The sequence below is a fragment of the Neoarius graeffei genome, chromosome 4 (assembly GCF_027579695.1).
Source record: "Neoarius graeffei isolate fNeoGra1 chromosome 4, fNeoGra1.pri, whole genome shotgun sequence".
NCBI classification, from domain to species: Eukaryota; Metazoa; Chordata; class Actinopteri; order Siluriformes; family Ariidae; genus Neoarius; species Neoarius graeffei.
The window spans coordinates 116,147,897-116,167,743 of NC_083572.1; the positions used below are offsets into that span (position 1 = coordinate 116,147,897).

General features: G+C 44.2%; 1 protein-coding gene across 2 annotated transcripts; it reads right to left on the bottom strand.

The window, feature by feature from the left end:
- Positions 1-9,126: 9,126 nt before the first annotated feature.
- On the bottom strand, positions 9,127-19,653 carry myl6 (myosin, light chain 6, alkali, smooth muscle and non-muscle). Of its 2 annotated transcripts, XM_060920309.1 has the most exons (7): positions 19,534-19,653; positions 19,246-19,273; positions 14,555-14,698; positions 11,660-11,833; positions 11,306-11,383; positions 11,175-11,210; positions 9,127-9,867 (listed from the first exon to the last, which is right to left on the bottom strand). In XM_060920309.1, the coding sequence occupies exons 1-6, from the start codon at positions 19,534-19,536 to the stop codon at positions 11,182-11,184; spliced, it is 456 nt and encodes a 151-aa protein (XP_060776292.1). In that variant the 5' UTR covers positions 19,537-19,653; the 3' UTR covers positions 9,127-9,867; positions 11,175-11,181. The 2 variants fall into 2 exon arrangements, with proteins under 2 accessions (XP_060776292.1, XP_060776293.1); XM_060920310.1 differs by lacking the exon at positions 11,175-11,210.
- Positions 19,654-19,847: the final 194 nt, after the last annotated feature.

A 19,847-nucleotide genomic window follows, 5' to 3' on the forward strand; every position in this document is an offset into this window, starting at 1 on the left:
GTAAGAGCACACTAAACCTTTACCATTGATTACAGTTATTTTCAACTGCTTACACACATTTTCAAAGCTCTATGTCTTTTTCTCAAAACTTTACAAACAAATCCAACTATTGCTCACACGAAATGCAAAAAGCGCGCTGTCTCCTGCGAAATGAAACAGTATTCAGAATATTCTAAACACACCTCAAAAGCAAGCATTTGTCTCACATCATAAACACATTTCCCATAGTATCACATACGTGTGTATATCATTTACACACTGTTGCTCTAAATTTAAAGCTCTTTTTTTTATATATTGCCATACAAGAATGAAAATACAGTATTATGCAAAAAGATAGATGTCAAGATCCCGAGATACTTAAACTCCTTCACTTGAGGCAGGACTTCTCCACCAACCTGAAGAGGGCAAGCCACCCTTTTCCGGTCGAGAACCATGGCCTCTGACTTGGAGGTGCTGATTCTCATCCCAGCCGCTTCACACTCGACTGCAAACCGCCCCAGTGCATGCTGGAGGTCCTGGTCTGAAGAAGCCAACAGGACATCATCCGCAAAAAGCAGAGATGAAATCCTGTGGTTCCCAAACAGGATTCCTTCCGGCCCCTGGCTGCACCTAGAAATTCTGTCCATAAAAATTATGAACAGAACCGGTGACAAAGGGCAGCCCTGCCGGAGTCCAACATGCATTGGGAACAGGTCTGACTTACTGCCGGCAATGCGAACCAGACTCTTGCTCCGTGCATACAGGGACCGGACAGCCCTTAGCAAAGAGCCCCGAACCCCATACTCCCGAAGCACCCCCCACAGAATACCACGGGGGACACAGTCGAATGCCTTCTCCAGATCCACAAAGCACATGTGGACTGGTTGGGCAAACTCCCATGAACCCTCGAGCACCCTATGAAGGGTATAGAGCTGGTCCAGTGTTCCACGACCAGGACGAAAACCGCATTGTTCCTCCTGGATCCGAGGTTCGACTATCGGCCGAATTCTCCTCTCCAGTACCCTGGAGTAAACCTTCCCTGGGAGGCTGAGCAGTGTGATTCCCCTATAATTGGAGCACACTCTCCGGTCCCCTTTCTTAAAAAGAGGGACCACCACCGCAGTCTGCCACTCCAGAGGCACTGTCCCCAACCACCACACGATGTTGCAGAGGCGTGTCAACCAAGACAGCCCCACAACATCCAGAGACTTGAGATACTCAGGGCGGATCTCATCCACCCCTGGTGCCTTGCCACCGAGGAGCTTGCAAACCACCTCAGTGACTTCGGCTTGGGTAATGGACGAGTCCACCTCTGAGTCATCAGCCTCAGTCTCCTCAATGGAAGACATGACATGGGAGAGACATGGGATTGAGGAGATCCTCAAAGTATTCCTTCCACCGCCCGACAATGTCCCCAGTCGAGGTCAACAGCTCCCCACCCGCACTGTAAACAATGTTGGCAGAGTACTGCTTCCCCCTCCTGAGGTGCCGGATGGTTTGCCAGAATTTCTTCAAGGCAGACCGATAGTCCTTCTCCATGGCCTCCCCGAACTCCTCCCAGTTCCGAGTTTTTGCCTCCGCAACTGCCCGAGCTGCAGCACGCCTGGCCTGCCGATACCCGTCAGCTGCCTCCGGAGTCCCAGAGGTCAACATGGCCCGATAGGACTCCTTCTTCAGCTTGACGGCATCCCTTACTTCCGGTGTCCACCACTGGGTTCGGGGATTGCCGCCACGACAGGCACCGGAGACCTTGCGGCCACAGCTCCGAACAGCTGCATCCACAATGGAGGTAGAGAACATGGTCCACTCAGACTCAATGTCCCCCATCTTCCTCGGAAGCTGGGAAAAGCTCTCCCGGAGGTGGAAGTTAAAGACCTCCCCAACAGAGTGCTCGGCCAGACGTTCCCAGCAGACCCTCACCATACGTTTGGGCCTGCCAGGTCTGTCCAGCTTCCTCCTCCGCCAGCGGATCCAACTCACCACCAGGTGGTGATCAGTTGACAGCTCAGCCCCTCTCTTCACCCGAGTGTCCAAGACATAGGGCCGGAGATCAGATGAAACGACAACAAAGTCTATCATCGAGCTCCGACCTAAGGTGTCCTGGCGCCACGTGCACTTATGGACACCCCTATGCTCGAACATGGTGTTTGTTATGGACAAACCGTGACTAGCACAGAAGTCCAATAAGAATAGATGGAAGTCCAATAACTATGGTCATGAGCTTTGGGTAATGACCGAAAGAACAAGACCGCAGATACAAGCGGCTGAAATGAGTTTCCTTCGCAGGGTGGCTGGGCGCTCCCTTAGAGATAGGGTGAGAAGCACAGTCACTCGGGAGGAGCTCGGAGTAGAGCCGCTGCTCCTCCACATCGAGAGGAATCAGCTGAGGTGGCTCGGGCATCTTTTTTGGATGCCTCCTGGACGCCTCCCTGGGGAGGTGTTCCAGGCATGTCCCCCCGAGAGGACGCCCTGGGGAAGACCCAGGACACGCTGGAGGGACTATGTCTCTTGGCTGGCCTGAGAACTCCTCGGTGTTCTTCCCGAGGTGTCTGGGGAAAGGGAAGTTTGGGCTTCCATGCTTAGACTGCTGCCTCCGCGACCCGGTCCCGGATAAAGCGGAAGAAGACGAGACGAGGCAAATAGAAGTCAATACAAGCAATATTGGAACCAAAAATATTAAATTTTCTGAATAAATCGGTTGCTGTTGTGAATGCAGTATTGTACAGCATATAAGAAAAAAAGAAAGCAAAGTACACCAACCACCACATATGATGATACAGCAACCAAAAAATAGACATGTATGAAAAAGTGTGTGTGTGTTGATGGGGAGAGCAAGTTGGGTGTGTATTTAGGATCAATCTCTCCTCCGGGCTGGGTCTGGCCACAATATTTCATCAACATCGCATGCTATATTTTCTCTTGCCAAACATCGAGGAAAGAATCATCTTGTGTGGTGTATCCAACCTTGGATAGAAGCAGCATCAATGTCACCACATGCTTCCTCCATTGCCTGGAGAAGTGCAAGGCGGGCATAGGGACGATGATCATACACTTTCCAACGCCATGTTGAGAAGAATTCTTCGATCAGGTTAAGAAATAGTGAATATGGAGGCAGGTTGACAACAGAAAAATGGGGATGGTTGACAAACCAATTCTGGACCAGCTGGGAGCGATGAAAACTGACATTATCCCATATAACCACAAATCTTGCCTGTTCTGGATTCTCTTCCTTTGGAGCAAGAATACCATGAATATTGTCCAGAAATGTTAGGATATGACCAGTGTTATAGGGGCCAAGTGTTGCATGGTGGTGCAGGACACCATTCTGCATTATGGCGGCACACATGGCGACATTTCCTCCACGTTGGCCTGGGACATTGACAATTGCCCTCTGTCCAATGATGTTTCTCCCCCTCCAGCTTGACTTTGTGAGGTTGAATCCCACCTCGCCCACATAAATGTATTCATGGAGGATGGAGTGGACATCCATCTCCAAAATTCTCTGTATTGGACAAAAGAATAGATTAGGATACGCACGATACAATAGTCTGTCTCAGCAGGTGAAAGTCTGATGTACTGGCAGTACTATGTACATACCTCCACATAGTCATGCCGCAGGTTCTTGACTCTGTCACAGTTCCTTTCAAATGGGACCCTGTACAGCTGCTTCATCCGTAACTGATTGCTCTAGAGGACCCAATGTATCGTAGATAGACTAACAGCATCAATATTGTTGAATATGGTGATGTCTTCCAAAATATGATTTTGAATCTCACGGATTCTAATGGCATTATTTGCCAAAACCATATTCACAATTGCGATATCCTGTGCTTGTGAAAATATACGACCTCGTCCTCCATGATGCTGTTGTCTTTCCACTCTAGAAAATTCAGAAATACAGTAGTACTGTAAGAGTGCTGTATAAAGTCAAGGTTGTGCTGCCCTGTGACCATTCATACAGTGTAGTGCAGTAAAATGGATGTTTGGAGCTACAATAGTATACATGTATTTTACAGCTATGCAGGAATGGCTATTACATGTACATTACAGTACTGTTGATTGTTGCATACCTGTTCTCATTTCGAAAAGTTCAAATTGTGGCTGCCACTGTAAATCGACTCAAGTTGGGCTGGACTCTGAGTCCAGCCTCTCTCATGGTCAACCCATGATTGATCACGTGATCAATCAGAGTAGCCCTAATCTCATCAGAGACTATTCTTCTTGGTTCTTCGTTCCTTCCTCCTCCAACTCGTCCTCGTCCTGCTCCCCTTCCAAAGCGTCCTCCACGAACCTCTAGTCGACCTCTGTGCCTTCCTCTGACTCCCCTGGCTCTCTCTGCATTGTTGTTATCCATTGTTCAAGACTGATAACTTGACCTTTACCCTGTTTATAGGCCTATGACAGGCAGTGATTGGTTGGTGTTCATTAAAGCAATTATTGTTTGCACATATGAGGACACAGTCTGAAGCACTGATGAATAAGTGTGGCATTTTGATTGGTTGTGTTTGAAATAGGAAATCAAGTTACTTCCTGTTAGATTTTCGTGTGTTAGGTAGAGAATTGTGTGTATTGATTTGCAGAAAGTGAATAGCTAAACTGAAAACTGTGTCAGCTGAGAATTAGTTTATGGTTTTGCTGATTTGAGGTGGAGTTCTGAAGTTTGAGTGACAGTTTAGAAATAGTGTAATATATAAAAGGTTGCGTGTGTAAGCAATTGAAAAAAAAACTAATAGCAGTGGACGCTTTCCTCGCTACAGCTGTGTTTAAATAAATAGTGCATTAAAAAGGGGAATAAAATGAAATATTTTGAATAGCTCTCATTCCCATATTTCAAGTGTACTGGAAACTTTATGCATTCAGTTCCAAATCAAAGCATTCACACAGACTTGACAATGTTATTTTACAGGAAGCAAAGAAAAGGATATTAATCTGTTCAAAAAAAAAAAACAGTTGACATTTTTCTCAAACTGAGTAATAGTTGCACAACAACTATTTTCGGTAACTGCTGTGCTTCTGCCACCTATAAAACAGGTATTTCAGCCCAGGATGAACCAACTCCATTCCACAGGTCCTGTGAACATTGGGGATTTTTCTTTAGAAACTGCACTTTTAAATGGCCCCGCACAGGTTTTCAGTGGGGTTAAGGTCAGAGCATTGAGCTGCCACTCCATTACCTTCATCCTTTCTGTCTGGAACCAAGATATTGCTCACCGACTTGTGTGTTTGGGGCCATTGTCTTGTTGAAAGTACCCATTTCAAGGGCATTTCCTCTTCGGCATGTGGGAACAAGCTCTTCAAGTATTCTGTTGCATTCAAACTGATCCCTGGGATACGATAAACTGGCCCAACACCAGAGTATGAAAAGCAGCCCCGTACCATGCTTCAGAGTGTACTGAGGCTTGAATTCAGAACCCGGGGCTCATCTGACGTACTGTCAATGACCACAAGCCCTGAAAATAATTTTACTCTCATCAGTCCACAAAATGTTGCACCATTTCTCTTTGGGCCAATCGATGTGTTCCTTGGCAAATCTTAGATTCTGCACCTGCCATTTTTTTCCACAATGGGGCTTCTTGGTGATAGTGGAGCTTCGATCACGTGTAACAGTACTTATAGATATGAGATAACCTTTGATCTTGCTGGAGGTGATGATTGGCTGAATCTTTGTCATTCTGACTATTCTTCTGTTTTTAATAGTAGCTGTTTATTTTCTTCTGCATGTTTCAGGTTTTTGTTGCCTGGTGAATGAAGCTGTTCAGCAGTCTTGTGGAGCGGACCCGGAGGCTCCGGTACCTTTTAGAAGAAACCTTTGTCACACGCACGCTTCAAGCACAGTGAAATTCATCCTCTGCATTTAACCCATCTGAAGCCATGAAAACACACACATACACGCGTGCACACACTCAGAGCAGTGGGCAGCCATACCAGAGCACCTAGGGAGCAGTCGCAGGTCAGGCACCTCAGCCCAAGGCCACCCCACGTCAACCTAACTACATGTCTTTTCCCTGGGGACAGGAGGCTGAAGAGTGTGAAGGGTGGGAGGTGTCACAAGCGATGCTGAGGGCTCTGCGGGTGAGACGGGAGTGATGGATGTCCGTAAGGGAGGGCTGAGGGGTAACGATCTTGCTGGCCGTGTTCACTATGCATTGCAGAGTCTTCCGGCAGGAGGCACTGCAGCCTCCGTACCACGCAGTGATGCAGCCAGTGAGGACACTCAATGGCATCCCTGTAGAATGAGCACATGATTTGGGGGGGACTTGTGCACTCAGTTTGTGGAGGAAGTAGAGGTGAATTTGAGCCTTCTTGGCCAGCGATGTGGTGATGTTGGACCAGGAGAGTCCTCAGCGATGTGCACCCCTAGGAAATTGGTGCTGCTCGCCCTCTCCACTGCAGGACCATTGATGGTCAGAGTGGGATGCTGGGAGTGACCTCTCCTGAAGTCAACCACAATCTCTTTGGTCTTCTCCATGTTCAGGAAGAGAGATTGTCGTCTTTACTCTACACAACCGGTTGGCTCACCTCATTCCTGTAGTTGGCTTCATCGTTGTTGGTGATGAGGCCCACCACAGTTGTGTCATCCGCAAACTTGATGTGGTTGGTGCTGTAGATTGGTACACAGTCATGGGTCAGCAGGGTGAAGAGCAGCGGGCTGAGCACACACCCTTGTGGGGCCCCTGTACTCAGCATGATGGTCCTGGAGGTGTTACTGCTGACCCACACGTTCTGTGGCCTCCCTGTAAGAAAGTCCAGCACCCAGTTACAAAGAGAGGTGTTGAGTCCCAAATGTCCAAGTTTTTGTATTAGCTGGGACAGGTCATGAGAGGGAGGGGGAATGGACTTGTTTTGCATGACCAGTCACTCAAAGCACTTCATGATGATGGAAGTCAGTGCTATGGGCCGATAGTTGTTATAGTTAGATGGGAGGGGCTTCTTTGGCACTGGTAATTATGGTTGTAGCTTTGAAACACATGGGGACAACAGCTTGGTTCAGGGAGATGTTAAAGATGTCAGCAAGGACATCCCTGAGCTCCATGGTACAGTCCTTCAGAACATGACCAGGTATGTTGTCTGGTCCAGCTGCCTTACATGGGTTGATCCTGAAGAGGCTCCTCTCCACACTGGCTGGATCCAGACATATGGCCTGTTCATCCAGGGGAGGAGTGGTCTTCTGTGCGGGTGTGTTTTGTGTTTCAAAGCCTCCAAAGAAGGAAGTACATTTTACAACAGTGTGTGAAACATTTGCTTCCCTTTTTCCTGAATAAAAAGGAGTAAGGACACCTGGTTTTTGTTTTTTTCCCCACAGAATGAATGACTCCTTTCAAACGCCACACTGCCCACACCCCTTTCAATGAAAGTCAATTTCTCAGAACAGGCAGCATACATGTCAGGACAATTGGGTCTGTTTTTCAGTTACACTACTACAGCTACAAGGAAATTATTTGCCATGCAGAATTACCACTACTACTAATAAGTGGTTCATGTTACTGATGTACTGCTATTTTTTTTAAACAACTGTACTTCAGATTTTAAGCCATAAAGTTCACAAATTTCTTAAAAAAAGCTACTGAATTTAAAATCCACACTCACTGAAAAATCAAATATTAACTTTACTGATAGAAAGCTATTTCCTGTCGTGTTGAGTTCAGGACTGATCATAGACAATTTCATAAGTAAAATTATAATTTCATAAGTATTGGCTTTTGGGTGTGGATTTTCAAAAAATGCACAATTGTGATTTTTTTTAAAGCATTTTAATATTTGCAACTGACACACAGGTAGTTATTTGATTCGCATTAACCTGCAGGGATTAAACCATTTAAAGAGGCAGTAGGGATTTGTCAAAGAAAACAGAAAATAAACTAGTGTCAGAATGGTGAAAAAAAAAGTTTTTGTTCAAGAATACAGTTTTTGACTCAAATTCTACTTTTCTTAGGGCTAGTTTGTATGTATTAAAGTTGTGACCCACTGTAGCATTTTGGTAGGATTCAGAACTGGTGTGTATACAAACCCTGTAGAGCTAAAGACCTCTCCCTGCTGAAGGAGAAACCATCACAGTTAGACAGCAAGCTGTAGAAACCCCACAGAGTCCAGCACTAACAGTGGTGTGAAAGGCACAGAACACAGTCACAGCACTGCTGCTGGAGTAATCGCTCACTTGAGTAAAAGTAGCAATCAACATTACTGCACTAAGGGTAAAATACTATCGGACGAAAAACTACCAAGTAAATTACTTAAACTTAATACATGTACAATTCACAGAACTAACCAAACAGTTCCAGTTTCTATTCTGTTAACTACCACAGTGGGCCGACATGAACCTTCAATATCAGCTGACCAGATGGCTAAAGCACTGCTGCAGTTTCACCTCACAAGGCTCATTACCTCCTATTAATTCATAAGTTTCTACCAAAGACGCCCCTTATCTACAGGCTGGAGCAGCTCTTACATCTTGTCCAGCTCAAACAGCTCACTGACGGTTTACCTGCCGACCCGTTCCCCCCGACACAGGTTGGGTGTTGAGCTCAACGGGTTTAGGCTTGTGTAATTTACAGGTCAGTGTCATGCTGGTGCTTTTAAACCCGTAGACAGCCAATAACCTGGATCAGGGCTGTTCATCTGTCTCACACACCACTGCTCCTGAATAAAACAAACAGTTCACACCTGAAGTGTAGATTTATCAGGATTTATACTCAATTTTAATTGTGTATTTGTCTGACTGTCTCCTGGAGTTAAATAGATAATTTGTAGTCTAACACTTATTTAAAAAAAAAAAAAGTCCTACGATTTAATTACACTCAAGAGAGTACTGTTACACTAAACCATGTACCATAAGGAAAGTACATGTAGTTCAGTACTCGCCACCTCCAGTCACAACTCAGTATCATTTTGCACCTGAGGGTTAGTTTATAAAACACAGAAACAGGGCATTATGCGAGGAGTCTGAAGCAGTACTTAAAATTCTAACAGCATTCATGATCAAGCAAGTGTGAACACCCATTAGTGCTGCTCTCTAACTTACCATAGAAGGTCAATGCAAGACATGCAATGCAAGTGCACAGGATCCCATCAGAAGATTAAACAAACTTCACTAAAAGTACAGAGGAACCAAAACATTCATATCATGAACAGCCACACACAAATACCCAGTTATTCTGAAACCTCAGTATTTATTAATTTACAGTTGAATATGACAGTGGTGAGGAGAATAAAGCAAAATACTGATGGAAGTGCAAGTATAAATACATCACCCTGTCAGGTGCAGCGAATTAAAACATGCACGTTTACACACGCTGGACTCATGAGATGCTATAAATAAAAAAATAAAAAAAAAAACACTATAGGAGGGTCATGGTGTTAAAGCCCTACTGCAGTGGTCCCCCCAACACATTCAGACTGGAAGTGTACAAGGCAGATGATGAACATTTGGATCTTCACACTGATGAAGTCTTCAGTTAAAAAGGTATTTGAGTATAAATGAAGCAAAAGATCAGAGATAGAACTACTTTTCCAGCTGTGCGTCTCTGAAGGTGCAGGGATACCACAAATTTCAGGGAAGTGTCAAGTAACCAGAACTACTTTCAACTGTATTGCTGCAGTGTATGAAGGAAGATTCTCTGAACACAGACACTGCTCCTGTGGAACGGCTGCAGAACTACATTTATTTTAAATAGTCACAGAATTTAAACACAATATCTGCTCTCCGAGTGAAACACTGGAGAAAAACTAACTGAATCAGGAACGGTGAAGAAATTAAACAGCTTGAAGGCACTTAATAAAAATAATAGCGATGGACAGATGAGAGGGGCGTGTGCATAACAGGCAAAAAAAAAAAGTGAAATAAAAACTGGGTCTGAAATCTTCAACCGCTCATCACCATCCTGACGAGTTCTATGGGGGGGGGGGGGGGGGGGGGGGGGGGGGGGAGGAGGAGAAGACACACGCGTGAGAAATTTCAAATATAAACAGGTCCTGTATACTCAATATATGCACAGTACTCTGGCTGTCAAACACTTTCCATGGAAACACCCAATCAGAAGTAGTGGAAGCAGGATGCTGAGAGAAACTGAACACAGGAGGAGAAAACTATCCAGGACTAGAGGAAGGTGGAACGTGCTGGGGTTAGAACACATCCATACAAGGACGGACACAGAGACAGACACACAGCAAGTACAAGTCCTATCTGAGGAATACTCTTCTCTACTGTAGTTTTAATACTGACGCGTTCAGCTCCAACACCATCTTTACCGCACCACTGTGGAAAACTCCGCCTGCATTACACAGGTGTGTTTAGCACCTGATGCCTCTCAGTGAAAACACCACATTTCTACCTGTTAATGTCTAGCTAATAAACTCCAGCACTCACTGCTCACTAGCTTTTTTTGTTTAAATAATCATTAGCTTTACTAAACGGTTTCCTCATTTTCTGAGGCTTGGAAAAAAAAGTTTTAAAACTTCAGACTCTGATTACTTATACAGTGATAAAGTTGTCCTTAAAGTCACACTATACTCCTGTATAAGACAATATTACAGCACAGAGAGAGTAACAGCACAGAGTTACAGTGAACTGAAAATCCCAGAACACAGCCGCCAGGAAACAGAACAGGAAAAGAGTCCCAGACTACAGTCATGAAATACAATTAGGAAAAACAGTCCGAGACGACACGAAAGGAATTCCAGAACACAGTCCCTGGATACACAGTCTGAGAAGGCAGGACCAAAAATACCATCTTTGAATGCAAAAGTGGAATACAGAACCAGAACACTGTCCCAAAATACACTACCGGAATTCCCAAACACAGTCATGGGTTACAGTCTGAGAATACACTTCCAGAATACTGGAACACAGTTCTGGAATATAAAGTCGCAACACAGTCCTTGGACACTGGCCCAGAACACACTCCTGGAATACTGAACAAATAAACACAAAAGTGTTAGTGATTCCTCACACATGGGGCTAACACCACCAACTCAGCCTGACACTGTGGGCATCACACCACTCAACAGGAAGAGGAAAGAGGTGGGGCATCAGCCAGTCCTGCTAGTGAGACAGTTAGCACTGTGCTAGCCACAAGCAGATATGCTACATGCTATAGAATAAGATAGGATAAAGAGCCTGCAGTAAACCCAGAGACAGAGAGAGAGAGAGAGAGAGAGAGACACACACACACACACACACACAAGGTGACTGTCCGTACCCAACACTCAGCCGGCCATGATGTGGCGCACAAAGGCTGTCGAGGCGGGGGGAGGGGGGGAAGCAAAAAACACACGTTAACATGTGTATCTCACACACGCGCGCGCACACACACACACACGCGCGTTTTACCTTCGTAATTAATGCATCCATTTGCATCCTCATGCCCTGCCAACAGAGTTTCTACTTCCTCTTCCGTCATCTTCTCACCTGCATATGACACAAATATCTGAAGGATAGCCAGTGCCAGATGCAGAAATGTACTTTTGACTCAAGAGTGATGTTTTAAATGGAAAACAATACAACACCATTTAAACAGACTCCAGTACTTCTGTGTGTAACTGACTGTGGAGGCAGAGCTACACATGAGTTGTGTGTGAGGTCATTATATTAAGATGATCTAAGAGAAGGAGGACCTCTATAGTCTGTTGTGACTAGTATAAGAGGAAAGGACGACAGCTGTGAGAGTGCACGAGAGATAGATACCCAACGTGGTGAGGACGTGGCGTAACTCTGCACCCATCACTGTCCCATTTCCCTCTTTATCGAACACCCTCAGACCCTCCACAAAGTCCTCAAATGAGCCCTGGTCCTTGTTCTTGGCGATGGCCTGGAGCATGGGCAGGAACTGCTCAAAATCCAGCATTTTAATATTCATTTCTAAAAAAAAAAAAAAAAAAAAACCACACACAAATATTGAGGTAGTCATTGCCACACCCAGTCCAAGTTTGTGCACCACAACCCATTAACAAAAACATCTCACTACTCATATTTTTACTTTTCACCAAACTGACATTCTTCCACTTAAAACAGACAGTATTTCTGTGTGAAACTGCTTTGGGGCCAAGCTACATGTGAGCCGTCACTATATTACAGGTTTGGACCAATTACATGTGATATGCAAATGACTAGAAAGTGATAGTTGAGACCAAACACTGAGTAATCAGGAACATTACTGGCCTGAACTTTAACACCATCTACAACCCCATTTCAAAAAATGTTGGAACGCTGTGTAATAAGTAAATAAAAGAGTGCTATGACTTGCAAATCATGGGATCCCCATATTTCATTGAAAATAATACAAAGAAAAAACATCAAATGTTGAAACTGAGGATTTTTTTTTCTGGGGGGGGGGGGGGGGGGGGGGGGGGGGACCTATCCTCATTTTGAATTTAGTGCCAGCAACAGGTTTCAACATGTAATGTTTAAAGTGCATATCACGGGTAAATTCAGGAGCAATAGCAATGTAATTCTCCTATTTTATATTAAACTTTGGTCAAATATCTGTAACATTCTGCATTCTCTGCAATTTTTTTTCCACCATGCGCAATACCAGAAAAATTCAGCCGACATCAAGCCATTTGAGGCGAATTCGTCCACCTCTGAAAAAAACTTGGCATTTGGGTTTCCCGGCAAACAAATATTGATTTTCGTGACGCCTCCCTCTGAATCCTACAATCAGTGCTGGTTTGTTTATGAGAAAACGACCTGGTGGTTTTCTGCAAATTTCTTCGTTATCGTGTAATTATTAAAATGGTTAACAGATGCATCATAGGAGGGTGTAGCAACACCAATCTTGATGGGATTAGTACTCATTGTTTTCCAAAAGACGGGACAATGAGAGAGAAATGGAAGCGCTTGGTGTACACAGGCTGTGCACTGAAACCATGCAAAGCTCGCGCAGCCTGCTGGTGCTTCCGCAGGTGACGTCCAGACGCGTTTTATTTTATTTTTTTCTGCTGTAGACAGATGGCCTTGTGCAAAATTACCCTTCTGGATGAGTGTGTAAAGGGACATACTTTCATATATTAAAAAAATAAAAAAGGTCCAGAATATGCCCTTTAAATTTAAAATCCAACAATTCAGTTAATTGGCAACAGTTCAGCAACACGATTGGGTATAATTTAAAAAAAAAAAGCATCCCAGAGAGGCAGGGTCTCTCAGAAGTAAAGATAGCGATGAACCCCACCCTCTGTGAAAGACTGTGTGGGCAAACAGTGCAACAATTTAAGAATAACGTTCTTTAAATGTAAAATTGCAAAGAATGTGGGGATCACATCATCTATGGTCCATATCATCATTAAAAGATTCAGAGAATCTGGAGAAATCTCTGTATGCAAGAGACCAGGCTGAAAATTGACATTGGATGCCTGTGATCTTCAGGCCCTCAGGAGACACGTGCCTGTAGTGGAAATCACTGTATGGGCTCAGGAACACTTCAGAAAACCATCATCTGAAAACAGTTTGTTAGCGCATCCAAAACGCAAGTTAAAACTAGATATAAACAATATCCAGAAACACAGCTACCTTCTCTGGGCCAGAGCTCTTTTACAATGGACTGAGGAAGTGGAAAACTGTCCCGAGGAAGTGGAAAACTGTCCCGAGGAAGTGGAAAACTGTCCCGAGGAAGTGGAAAACTGTCCCGAGGTCTGACGAATCAAAATCTGAAATTCTTTTTAGAAGTCATGGACCCCACATCCTCCAGGCTAAAGAGGAGAGGGACCATCCAGCTTATCAGTGCAAAGCTCAAAAACTAGCATCTGGGATGGTATGAGGGGGCGTTAGTGCACATGACATGGGGAGCTTGTACATCTGGGAAGGCATCATTAATGCTGAATGATAGAAACACGTTTCAGAGCAACATGCTGCCATCCAGACAAAATCTTTTTCAGGGAAGGCCTTCCTTCTTTCAGCAAGACAACGCCAAACCGCTTTCTGTACATATTACAACGTGCAGAAAACTTGGTTCAGATTCCCACTACAGCAGAAACATTTGCGTTGCAACAGTGGTGACGTAAACGGCATAACGATATTGTGACAGCATACATCGTAACTCAATGTAAAACAACCAGCCAAACATCACCAGATACAGCAGGACCACGTTTCAAGATCTAACGCGCAGAGCCAAAATCGTGAATAGGAGCAAACTAGATGACATCAAGCTCATTTTCCATGTACATACAAAACTGAGATAAAATAAACCATAGACTGCACACAATATAAACAGTTATAACAAAACAGTGTAGTAATAATAAAAGCGATGTGAATCTGGTGCCTGTCTCCCTCAGATTTCCACTGAATATTTTTAATCAGGGTTGGAGGGGCAAAGATGGATACAAGTGCAGAAACATTTATTTTCTACAGGATAGTTAAAGCAACAAACACCGCAGGCATGCGAACTTGACAGGAGACACAAGGAACACAACAAGCATCAGCAAGGAAAAAAAAAACGCAAGACAGACTAACAGAAGCTGCGGTTCAAATAAAGCAATAAGTGAAAAAGGGAAAGCAGGTGTGTGTGGTTAATGAAATCAGAGAGCGGACAACTACATCACGGCTTTCTGCATTGATATTACTCCAGGCTGTTCTTCTAGGTCTGACCTTCAGCTTTGGGGTTTCCAAGCACTTTGAGCACTTCAGCATTGACAGGGTTCTGACCCAGAGCTCGCATCACATCTCCACACTGACTGTAGCTGATCTTTCCATCTCCTGTCCGGTCAAACAGCAGGAAGGCCTCCTTAAACTCTGAACAAACACACAGACAGGATACAGATTTACTCAATAAGACATTGAGAAGCAGAGAACACGCTGGTGTTAAAGGCAGTAGTAAAGGGAAACATGCTTTAGCTTCAGTCTCTCACTTCAAAAATAAAAAAACAACCTTGGGGGATGGGCTGTTATGGGAAATTGACCAGCTTTGTGTTAGGCCACGTCATACTCTGGTATTGATTATTTTCCTGTAACAGAAGACCCCAGAGCATTTTATTCCTTAGATAATTTCTGAAAAGGCAGATCACACGATGCATGCCGCTCAGACAGCCAGGTAACAAACGAGTTAAAAGTATTTCTACATGTTTTAATTTCAGTGTTTTGGGGGAAATCCTGTTTATCATTACAATGTGGAACACTATGTGTAACACTCTAAAGGCAGGAGTGCACGCGCCTGGAGGCAGTGTTGCTGTTAGTTGGGAGGAATGCAGGCCAACTCAGCCTGAACACGCTACAGTCCTAACCTTATATGGTAAAGTGGGAGTACACACGCTTCTACACTCCTGACCTTATATGGTAAAGGGGGAGTGCAGGAGAAAAACAAGACGCAGAACTCCATTGCAGAGGAAATGACACCGCGATGAGGGACAGAGAGGAACGCAACCTAAAAAGGACTCCGGATCATTAACTTAACTGATTAGTCAGAACTTAAACTGCTGAACAGCAGAACCTGGAGGGGAATAAAGCAAAGTGCCCAGAGAAACTGTGGATTACCCAGGAAACCTGAGAAATATGCACTCTTTACAAAATCTCATCTAATGTTCCTCACAGAAACTGAGATACATTTCCACTGTTTTACTGCTGTTTCAGTCTTCTGAGCAAACTGTGTTTTAAAAATCACCATGAAAACATTTAGTGGTACATTCAACGCATTGTATCCTTATTTAAATCTCTTTCTATCAAAAATTCCAAGGACTTTTTTCAAAAACATCCAGCTGTAAAAGTGCAGCTTTAGGCTGAACACTTGTGACTGATGTTAGCCATGTACACAAGTGTGTAACGTTAGCCAAGTGCAACAGATTTTATTTCAACATTAGTAAATGGAGAAATGTTTGTTAAATGTGAGATGGGTGGTTCTGTGGTGAAAGGGTACCAGTACAGCATTTAAACATGATCGATATTGATAGCACAAGCCCCAATTATAACACCACATAAGTGCAGTCACTTGATTAGCCATCTCACACAAGTAGCTTTAAAAGTCCATAAGCAGGTCACATTTTATTGCACAGGGGCAACCAATATGACTCCAGGATGTGACCTCAATCATCGATAGCCAGGTACCAGAAGTTAGGTGTAGCTGATGTAAACATACTTATTAGCCTGCATTTATTCAGATGAAAAAGAGTTGTCTTCAAGTCAATACGGACAGTGGAGAAACTGGATCTCTGTATGAACCTTAGAAAAAACTATCCACGTCTGGGAAATTATTTCAGCAGCAAATCGGAGGATTCCAACGATGAAATCAGCGGTGCTTTACAAGCACAAAGTCAGAAAAGCAAGAAAAAGGGTTCAGTGGCGATCTGGTGCTGATGTGGAAAGTGTGCCAAGTGGAAAACTGGCCGTGAATAGGTTTGTTATGAAGACCACAAACTTGTGTGATATACAAGTACAGTCACTCAAATGTTTCACGAATAAACCCGATTTGGAAACGCCACACACAAGTCTGCATTGGAAATTGACTACAGACCATGATAGCTTGTGTAGCAGTCACCTGCTGCGAGAGGAGCAGCACCAGATGGAGAACTCACAAATCAGTAACCAACCTGTTATATACAGAATCTCAGTGTGTGTTTATGTTCATGTGTGCATCCATACTAGCGATGAAGCCTTTACTTATTGCACGTGCCACCACGGATTACATGGTCTAAATACAGGCGGGAGACCGCTCAAAGCCGAGTGAGAGTTTGCAGCGGAGCAGAGTGGAGCCCTGCACAACAAAATCTGCATCTTTATTTACATAAGATAGATGGTTTTTAATCTGCTTTGAGATTTACCAACATGAGATGCTCACTGGGAGCTCCACTTTTAGGCAGTACATAAACATGTGCTTTGAACATCTGTACTGTTCTCGCTAATCGGCTTGCGTGGCCCGACTCCCTTTTCCGTGGGCAGTGTTGGAATATTGTTCACACAGCATCAGGTTTGAGTTGAACGTGACCTGCGCAGCTCAAGAGCTCAGCATGTAGATTCCTTTCAAAGCAATCGGGCTCAAAACGGTCCTCAGAAATAGACCTTTATTATTTTTCCCCCTCTCCTCTTTCTCTCTGCTTCACTCATCCCTGTTCTGCCTGGGCCCCATGGGTGGCTCAGGCGGCCCGGTCCTGTCGGGTTGCCATGTGGGACCGGTGTTGGTCGGTGCTGTGGGGTATTCATGGGTTCTGGGCCCCCGCCACACACATACCTCTTCCTGACAATACGCAAGACATCTTATTCTCTTTTAAATGCACTACACATTAGATTGCATACATCTACCAATAACAAGAACAAATAGACTAGGGCAAGCGAGGCGTGCATGCAGATGCCTCTGCAGGTGTTCCGCTGCACGCCTCGCTTCTTTTAATGCTAACACAATTTAGAGAAGGGTGCTGGGGGCCCTGGGCCGGTTAGCATGCAGGGCCTTCCCTCTGCCGTCTCATTGCGGTATATCTTGTGTGGGAGCAGGACGACACCGTGGTCATACTTGGGTGCCCAGGCAATCTGTATAATCAGTCAGTTAATCAAATTATTCCTATTCTTATTTCTCTTATCATCCTACATAAAGATACTCATTTCCTTTGAAACTCCTTCTCTGCGATCTAGCCTCCATCTCCCCAGTCCAACAGTAAGTCAGTACTACTCCTTATATACACTCACACATTATTCCTCACTGTTAATTTTGGTTTTTCACTCAATTTTAAATTCGGTGTGTTTGAATTCTGGTTTTTTGTGTAGTCGTATTGTGATTGTTTTGTATAATTCTATTGTATACAAATTTTTAAAAAAAGGAAAAATAAAATAAAAATAAATAAATGGGGCGGCACGGTGGTGTAGTGGTTAGCGCTGTCGCCTCACAGCAAGAAGGTCCGGGTTCGAGCCCCGTGGCCGGCGAGGGCCTTTCTGTGTGGAGTCTGCATGTTCTCCCGGTGTCCGCGTGGGTTTCCTCCGGGTGCTCCGGTTTCCCCCACAGTCCAAAGACATGCAGGTTAGGTTAACTGGTGACTCTAAATTGAGCGTAGGTGTGAATGGTTGTCTGTGTCTATGTGTCAGCCCTGTGATGACCTGGCGACTTGTCCAGGGTGAACCCCGCCTTTCGCACGTAGTCAGCTGGGATAGGCTCCAGCTCGCCTGCGACCCTGTAGAACAGGATAAAGCGGCTACAGATAATGAGAGGGATGAAAAAAAAGTCCTCAGAAAACAGAATTTCTCCTAGAGAACGTTTCTAAAGTGTGACCCTGTTCCCCAGTTGTGTAGCTGCTGTTTAGCAAGTCGTTTACGTTGCTCGGTTGCTAGCACTGGAACGCAGAAAAAATGCTTACCCTCATTAACACAATTATTATTTTTGTAGCCACAGGCTTTGCACTTTGCTATTTTTTCAACAATGTTCTGTACATCCAGCTACACTCCAGTGTGAGGAGCACCGAGCCAATCAAGAAACAGGAAACCCATCAAATGATTCCATGTTAGACTCCACCCACAAAATGGCAGCACCCTTGAAGTAAGCAGGAATACAAAAGTGTTTTAAAAGCACTGCTTTATGCAACACCATGTGACAGTATAGGGGACTTGAACTGTGTTTGTGCAGAATGTGTAAGGTTTCTAGCTGAGGTTTATTTTTCACTGTGGGCTCCCTTTAATCCTCTCTGCTCCAGTGTCACCGCATCAGCACTGACCCTGAACTCAAACTTCTTCACAAGCTGGGATACAGGAGGAAAATAGCTTCACTGGGCTGTAATGTACACGTGACAAAGACGACTTCTATCATCAGTGACTCTGAAATCACTTACGCAGTCATTCCAGCTTGCTGTGTTATCAAATACTTATCACTTACCAGAAGACTCTTTTGGTAGATTGAGTAATAACTCAAACAGCACACTGATGCTAAACTTCACCTTATTTTACCTGTACACTACAACCCACTCAGTACAGGTGTACAGTCTGGTTCCTCAACACACAAATCTGCAGACACAGTACCCTTACTGAGACTAGTTCTTAAACTTCATATTTACTGAATCTATTTTACCAGAGTTAATGAAGTTTTAAGTAAAATAAAACCATCATGCCAGGATTAGTGATGTTTCTTCATCATGCCAAACACTTTCGAGAGTTAATAAAACTATTAAACCATAAAATCACTAATTCTCCATTTCCACTCACCGGCCGGCTCCCTAAACACACACTAAACACACACAACCCTGTCAGACATGAGAACAGCCTGGAACAGACAGCATGGGAAACAACACACAGTCCAGGTTAAACACCGATTATATAAACACAGAGCAATAATGAGACATTACTGTTGAGAAAAATAATAAACATGAACTCACCAAGAATCTGATCCTCCGAGAAGTCAGACTGGACATGTTCAGAAAGGAGAAAAGCGTTATTAGATAGTTTAGATACCGAGATGTTGAATAAAACGACACTAAATTAAACGAAATAAAACAGCAGCACGCGCTTCAGTTCCTGAGATAACGTTAGCATTGTTAGCTAGCGGCTTTACCTCAGGCTTTAAAAGGCCTCCACACACACACAAACAAACAAACAATAAAATTAACACTTTGATTAACCAGTGTCATTATCGGTGTTAAAACTGTGTAGTCTCCGTCACTCACCATTGTGACCGATGAGGAGCTGTGAAGCGGGACAGCGGAAGAAGAACCGAACCGAACCGACCCGACCTGAGCACAGCCACACCGAACCCCGAGCTCAGCACAGCGGCGGGCTTTTATACCTGTGACGTCACAGCGAGTCACCAGCACTGACCAATCAGAGCAGTCGTGTCACGGCGTCTGTTCCCATTTGTCCTTAAGATTATTCTCATTGACATTTATATTTAATTTTATACTTACATTTTTAATATTACACTATTATTTATATTGAAAGTTACAGAAAGATACTGAGTTATTTATCTTGATCAGTCCTGATT